This window comes from Megalops cyprinoides, chromosome 8, assembly GCF_013368585.1.
Source record: "Megalops cyprinoides isolate fMegCyp1 chromosome 8, fMegCyp1.pri, whole genome shotgun sequence".
NCBI lineage: Eukaryota > Metazoa > Chordata > Actinopteri > Elopiformes > Megalopidae > Megalops > Megalops cyprinoides.
This window is the reverse complement of record NC_050590.1, coordinates 80,001-87,500: the sequence shown is the minus strand read 5'-3', so window position 1 is coordinate 87,500 and position 7,500 is coordinate 80,001. Positions and strand designations below refer to the sequence as shown.

General features: G+C 43.2%; 1 protein-coding gene across 1 annotated transcript in view; it reads left to right on the top strand.

Annotated features, from left to right (window-relative positions):
- Positions 1-7,500, top strand: part of slc7a5 (solute carrier family 7 member 5) — a 19,037-nt gene that overhangs the window by 2,939 nt on the left and 8,598 nt on the right. The window contains exon 2 of the mRNA XM_036534925.1: positions 3,478-3,603. Coding sequence (XP_036390818.1) covers positions 3,478-3,603 — 126 coding nt within the window. The remainder of the gene's footprint in view (positions 1-3,477; positions 3,604-7,500) is intronic.

Below are 7,500 nucleotides of genomic sequence, written 5' to 3'. Positions count from 1 at the left end.
ACCGAAGCGCGTTAGCGAATTTGCATGTTTTTTATTGTTAGCATAAAAAACCAGGGAGTTTCACCTGTTTCCTTTTTTCCTTTTCATCCCTCCATCCATCCCTCCTTCTCCGGGGTGGGATTCGACCCCTCCACGTTGTGAATCCAGGTGGGGGGTGTGTTTGATGATGGTGCAAAAGCACCGCGGTGTTTCGTCAGCCGCTGGGATGTTTCCTTTTTCACTTAGCAACCGCACGTGGAGGCATAATAATCATACCACATCTATAATAACACATCACATTCCGTCATATTTCATACGTTTTTATTAACAATTAGCGTTGTTATCCCCTGTTAGACCCCGGTACCTGCTGGTTTTCTGGTGTGTCGCCGCTATATTCCGCTGTATTAGCGATTTTATGATTCATATTTTTGTCTGAAATATGATATTTATGCATAAAAGCGGGCGGATTTGGTGGGAAATGTTGTTTAATATGCTGTTCTGAGGCGTAATAAGCGGGTAAATTGGGTTAATATTCTGGTCAATATTAATATTTGTTGCGTGTTATTAATATTAATAAAGTGTTTGTTGTAGATGCAGGAACATAAATACTGAGTTATTATTATTAATTGAGTGAATATTGATAATTGTTTTTGCCAAAAGTGCTGTTTGGAGACGAAGTTGGTGGTTAAATTGATGAAAATATGCTTTAATATTTTGTCATAAGTGATATTTGGAGACATAAAAACATGATAAATGAGGTTATTAGTGAAAAAATGGGTTAATATTTTGTCAGAAATTATATTTATAGGGATAAAAGTGAAAAATATGTTTAGTATTTTGTCAAAAATGTTATTTATAAACACGAAAACATGGTCAATAAGTTCATTAGCGAGGAAAATGAGTGAATGAATGAATCTTTTGTCTGAATTAATAACTCATTTGTCACGTAATTGTTTAATCTTTTAATATTTAATCTTTCAGCACAATTAGCGCCTTAATTAGCGAGGAAACTGGGTCAGTGTTTTAGCCAGAATGCTAACTGTTGACACAATTAGCGAGTTTATTAGTGAAAATATGCTTAATATTTTGTCTGGAATGTTGTTTATGGACATAAAAACGCGGAGTTATTGAGTTTATTAATGAAAATATGTTTGATATTTTCTCTGAAATGCTACTTATGGACATTTATATCTTTCATATTTTGTCTGAAGATGTTATTTCTTGTTGGGCGCCTGTTAGTTAGCTTGTTAGCTTGTTAGTCAGTTGTTTAAATGAAGAAATTAGCGTTGTTGTTGTCGGACTACGAAGGACAAAAAGCATAAGGGGCCGTGTATGATGAGTATTGTTATTAATAATAATCATAAGCCGTATTAATAATGGAGGTCTGAGGCGGCTGCTTGGGCTTCCCGGTCCTGCGCCTTCAGGCGGGGGCCCTGTTAGCGTAGCGGGCGGCCATGCGGGTGGCGGTTAGCGGTTGCATCAGCCAAGGAGGATGTGAAACAGCTACGTGTTCATTGATCTGCGAGTCAGAAGGAGAGAGGGAAGCGGGCGTGAGAGGGAGGAGTGTGTGTGTGTGTGTGTGTGTGAGGGAGGAGTGTGTGTGTGTGTGTGTGTGTGTGAGGGAGGAGTGTGTGTGTGTGTGTGTGTGTGTGAGGGAGGAGTGTGTGTGTGTGTGTGTGTGTGTGTGTGTGTGAGGGATTAGTGTGTGTGTGTGTGTGTGTGTGAGGGAGGAGTGTGTGTGTGTGTGTGTGAGGGAGGAGTGTGTGTGTGTGTGTGTGTGTGTGTGTGTGAGGGATTAGTGTGTGTGTGTGTGTGTGTGTGAGGGAGGAGTGTGTGTGTGTGTGTGTGTGTGAAGGAGGAGTGTGTGTGTGTGTGTGTGTGTGAGGGAGGAGTGTGTGTGTGTGTGAGGAGTGTGTGTGTGTGAGGGAGGAGTGTGTGTGTGTGTGTGTGTGTGTGAGGGAGGAGTGTGTGTGTGTGTGTGAGGGAGGAGTGTGTGTGTCTGTGTGTGTGTGTGTGTGGGTGTGCGCGGGTGTTTGCAATAGCAATAAAAACCGGTTGTCAGACAGTCTGGTGAAACAGATTGAAATGTAGGTCAGTAGCGTGCACCTACACACACACACACACACTCTATACTCTCACACACACACTCACACACACACACACACACACACACACACACACACTCTATACTCTCACACACACACACACACACACACACACACACACACACACACACACACACACACACACACACTGTGCAGGTGTATGTTTGGGGGGTTTAGGGCAATGCGGTCAAGCATTCTCACCTTACTGGGCCTCTCTCTCTCTCCCTCTCTTTCTTTCTCTCTCTCCCTCTCTCTCTCTCCCTCTCTCTCTGTCTCTCTCTCCCTCTTTCTTTCTGCCTCCTTCTCTCTCTCTCCCTCTCTTTCTTTCTTTCTCCCTCTCTTCCTTTCTTTCTCTCCCCCCAATCCCATGTGGCGCCTTCGGGCGGATTAAAGCCTCCGAGAGACGCGGGGATTACGGGACAAAGACGCGCGCACACACACGCGCGCACACACACACACACTCACCCGCCCCCCGTACCCCACCGACCTCTCGCAGACCCCCAGAGAGAGAGAGAGAGAATGGGAGAGGGACAGAAAGAAAGAACAACGAACGAACGAACAAACGAAAGAAAGAAGGCGTATGAGAAATTATTCGTCCCCTTGTTCCCCAGATTAGAAGCGTATCCCATGATGCCGCTCTCCCAGACGTGCCGGCTAATTGGTTATTAGGGGGTTTAGGGTAATCCCCCGCCCCAAATCCGGGGCTCACACACACACGCACACTCACACACACGCACACACACACACACACACACACACACACACACACACACACACACACACACACACACACACACACTCTATACACACGCACACACACACACACAGGAGTGTACAGGTGAGGGCCTGTGGTATCCCGTTTGGTTTCCTTAGCCTAGCTGTAGTTGGGCAACACAGTTAGTGTGTGTGTGTGTGTGTGTGTGTGTGTGTGTGCGTGTGTGTGTGGGCGGAGATTCACGGCCGGCTGCGGATCTGAAGGGTTCATTAGCTAATTGGTCTTAACGAGGGGGGCGGGGTGTGTGTGTGTGCGTGTGTGTGTTTGGGGGTGTAATTGTGTGTGTTTTGGGGTTTCCTTTGGTTTCCTTAGCCTAGGAAACACAGGGCAACACAGTGTGTTGTGTGTGAGTGTGTGTGTGTGCGTTTGGGGGGTTTAGTGTGTGTGTGTGTGTGTGGTTGGGATATATGTGTGTATGTTTTGGGGTAAGTGTGTGTGTTTATTTTGGGGGTGTAGCTGTGTGTGAGGTTTTTTGGGGATAGGTGTGTGTGTGTGTGTGTTTGGGGGTAAGAGTGTGTAATTAAAAAGAGTGTAATAATGCTGGTCTTTCTGTATAACACAGTGTGTTGTTCTGGTCTCGGTGTGTTAAGTGCCGCTCTCTCTTTCCCCCCCCCGCAGTGCTGCTAACCGCGGTTAACTGCTACAGCGTTAAGGCCGCCACCCGGGTCCAGGACGCCTTCGCCGCCGCCAAGCTGCTGGCCCTCGGCCTCATCATCGTCATCGGCTTCGTGCAGATCGGGAAAGGTGAGGCCCGGAGCGACCGCCGAAAACGCCAACATCCGAAACATCCGGCGAAAGCCTCCGGAAAGGCCTGTCGGAAATGTCCGAAAACTGTGCTGAAAAGCGCCAAGAATGCGCCAGGAATCGCCAAAAACAGCAAAAATGTGCGAACGACGCGCCAAAAACAGTGTAAAAACTGCCCAGAAACTGCCCAAAAACACGCTGGACGCTGCGGAAACCGGCAAAAGAGTGTCCAGAAACTGCCAAAACGTCCAAAAATCGCCAATAAACTCGCCGAAAAACACCAAACTGTCAATAGCTGCAAAAAAAACTGCCCAAAAACACCAAAAGCTGCTAAAAACATTAACACAACCCACCCAAAGACCAGCCAGTAGCCACCAAAAACTGCTAATAACCACCAAAACCCGCTAACAAACTGCTAAAAACTAGCCAAAAGCTACCAAAAACTGCTAATATCCACCAAAACCCGCAAACAAACTGCTAAAAACTAACCAAAAGCTACCAAAAACCATCCAATAGCCACCAAAAACTGCTAATATCCACCAAAACCCGCAAACAAACTGCCAAAAACTAACCAAAAACCAGCCAGTAGCCACCAAAAACTGCTAATATCCACCAAAACCCGCTAACAAACTGCTAAAAACTAACCAAAAGCTACCAAAAACCATCCAATAGCCACCAAAAACTGCTAATATCCACCAAAACCCGCAAACAAACTGCCAAAAACTAACCAAAAACCAGCCAGTAGCCACCAAAAACTGCTAATATCCACCAAAACCCGCTAACAAACTGCCAAAAACTAACCAAAAGCTACCAAAAACCATCCAATAGGCGCCAAAAACTGCTAATATCCACCAAAACCCGCAAACAAACTGCCAAAAAACTAACCAAAAGCTACCAAAAACTGCTAATATCCACCAAAACCCGCTAACAAACTGCTAAAAACTAACCAAAAGCTACCAAAAACTGCTAATATCCAGCAAAACCCGCAAACAAACTGCCAAAAACCAGCCAGTAGCCACCAAAAACTGCTAATAACCACCAAAACCCGCTAACAAACTGCAAAAAACTAGCCAAAAGCTACCAAAAACTGCTAATATCCACCAAAACCCAATAACAAACTGCTAAAAACTAACCAAAAGCTACCAAAAACTGCTAATATCCACCAAAACCCACTAACAAACTGCTAAAAACTAACCAAAAGCTACCAAAAACCGCTAATATCCACCAAAACCCGCAAACAAACTGCTAAAAACTAACCAAAAGCTACCAAAAACCGCTAATATCCACCAAAACCCACAAACAAACTGCTAAAAACTAACCAAAAGCTACCAAAAACCGCTAATATCCACCAAAACCCACAAACAAACTGCTAAAAACTAACCAAAAGCTACAAAAACCGCTAATATCCACCAAAACCCGCAAACAAACTGCTAAAAACTAACCAAAAGCTACCAAAAACCGCTAATATCCACCAAAACCCGCAAACAAACTGCTAAAAACTAACCAAAAGCTACCAAAAACCGCTAATATCCACCAAAACCCGCAAACAAACTGCTAAAAACTAACCAAAAGCTACCAAAAACCGCTAATGTCCACCAAAACCCGCAAAGAAACTGCTAAAAACTAACCAAAAGCTACCAAAAACCGCTAATATCCACCAAAACCCGCAAACAAACTGCTAAAAACTAACCAAAAGCTACCAAAAACTGCTAATATCCACCAAAACCCGCAAACAAACTGCTAAAAACTAACCAAAAGCTACCAAAAACTGCTAATATCCACCAAAACCCGCAAACAAACTGCTAAAAACTAACCAAAAGCTACCAAAAACTGCTAATATCCACCAAAACCCACAAACAAACTGCTAAAAACTAACCAAAAGCTACCAAAAACTGCTAATATCCACCAAAACCCGCAAACAAACTGCTAAAAACTAACCAAAAGCTACCAAAAACTGCTAATATCCACCAAAACCCGCAAACAAACTGCCAAAAACTAACCAAAAGCTACCAAAAACCGCTAATATCCACCAAAACCCGCAAACAAACTGCTAAAAACTAACCAAAAGCTACCAAAAACCGCTAATATCCACCAAAACCCGCAAACAAACTGCTAAAAACTAACCAAAAGCTACCAAAAACCATCCAATAGCCACCAAAAACTGCTAATATCCACCAAAACCCGCAAACAAACTGCCAAAAACTAACCAAAAACCAGCCAGTAGCCACCAAAAACTGCTAATATCCACCAAAACCCGCTAACAAACTGCCAAAAACTAACCAAAAGCTACCAAAAACCATCCAATAGGCGCCAAAAACTGCTAATATCCACCAAAACCCGCAAACAAACTGCCAAAAACTAACCAAAAGCTACCAAAAACTGCTAATATCCACCAAAACCCGCTAACAAACTGCTAAAAACTAACCAAAAGCTACCAAAAACTGCTAATATCCAGCAAAACCCGCAAACAAACTGCCAAAAACCAGCCAGTAGCCACCAAAAACTGCTAATATCCACCAAAACCCGCTAACAAACTGCTAAAAACTAACCAAAAGCTACCAAAAACTGCTAATATCCACCAAAACCCGCAAACAAACTGCTAAAAACTAACCAAAAGCTACCAAAAACCGCTAATATCCACCAAAACCCACAAACAAACTGCTAAAAACTAACCAAAAGCTACCAAAAACCGCTAATATCCACCAAAACCCGCAAACAAAACTGCTAAAAACTAACCAAAAGCTACAAAAACCGCTAATATCCACCAAAACCCGCAAACAAACTGCTAAAAACTAACCAAAAGCTACCAAAAACCGCTAATATCCACCAAAACCCGCAAACAAACTGCTAAAAACTAACCAAAAGCTACAAAAACCGCTAATATCCACCAAAACCCGCAAACAAACTGCTAAAAACTAACCAAAAGCTACAAAAACCGCTAATATCCACCAAAACCCGCAAACAAACTGCTAAAAACTAACCAAAAGCTACAAAAACCGCTAATATCCACCAAAACCCGCAAACAAACTGCTAAAAACTAACCAAAAGCTACCAAAAACCGCTAATATCCACCAAAACCCGCAAACAAACTGCTAAAAACTAACCAAAAGCTACCAAAAACTGCTAATATCCACCAAAACCCACAAACAAACTGCTAAAAACTAACCAAAAGCTACCAAAAACTGCTAATATCCACCAAAACCCACAAACAAACTGCTAAAAACTAACCAAAAGCTACAAAAACCGCTAATATCCACCAAAACCCGCAAACAAACTGCTAAAAACTAACCAAAAGCTACCAAAAACTGCTAATATCCACCAAAACCCGCAAACAAACTGCTAAAAACTAACCAAAAGCTACCAAAAACTGCTAATATCCACCAAAACCCGCAAACAAACTGCTAAAAACTAACCAAAAGCTACCAAAAACTGCTAATATCCACCAAAACCCGCAAACAAACTGCTAAAAACTAACCAAAAGCTACAAAAACCGCTAATATCCACCAAAACCCGCAAACAAACTGCTAAAAACTAACCAAAAGCTACAAAAACCGCTAATATCCACCAAAACCCGCAAACAAACTGCTAAAAACTAACCAAAAGCTACAAAAACCGCTAATATCCACCAAAACCCGCAAACAAACTGCTAAAAACTAACCAAAAGCTACAAAAACCGCTAATATCCACCAAAACCCACAAACAAACTGCCAAAAACTGCCCAAAGCGCTCATACCAAAACACTGTAGCAGGAACACACACTCATGTAGGGCTGTGTTTTTAATCAGGCAATCAGAAGGGCGGCTAAAGGGGTCCTCCAGGCCTCAATCCCATCTCCTCCCGACCTCATTACGCCCCCGGGCGGCGGGACGTCCCGTTCGGGGTGTTTTTAGCCCCTTC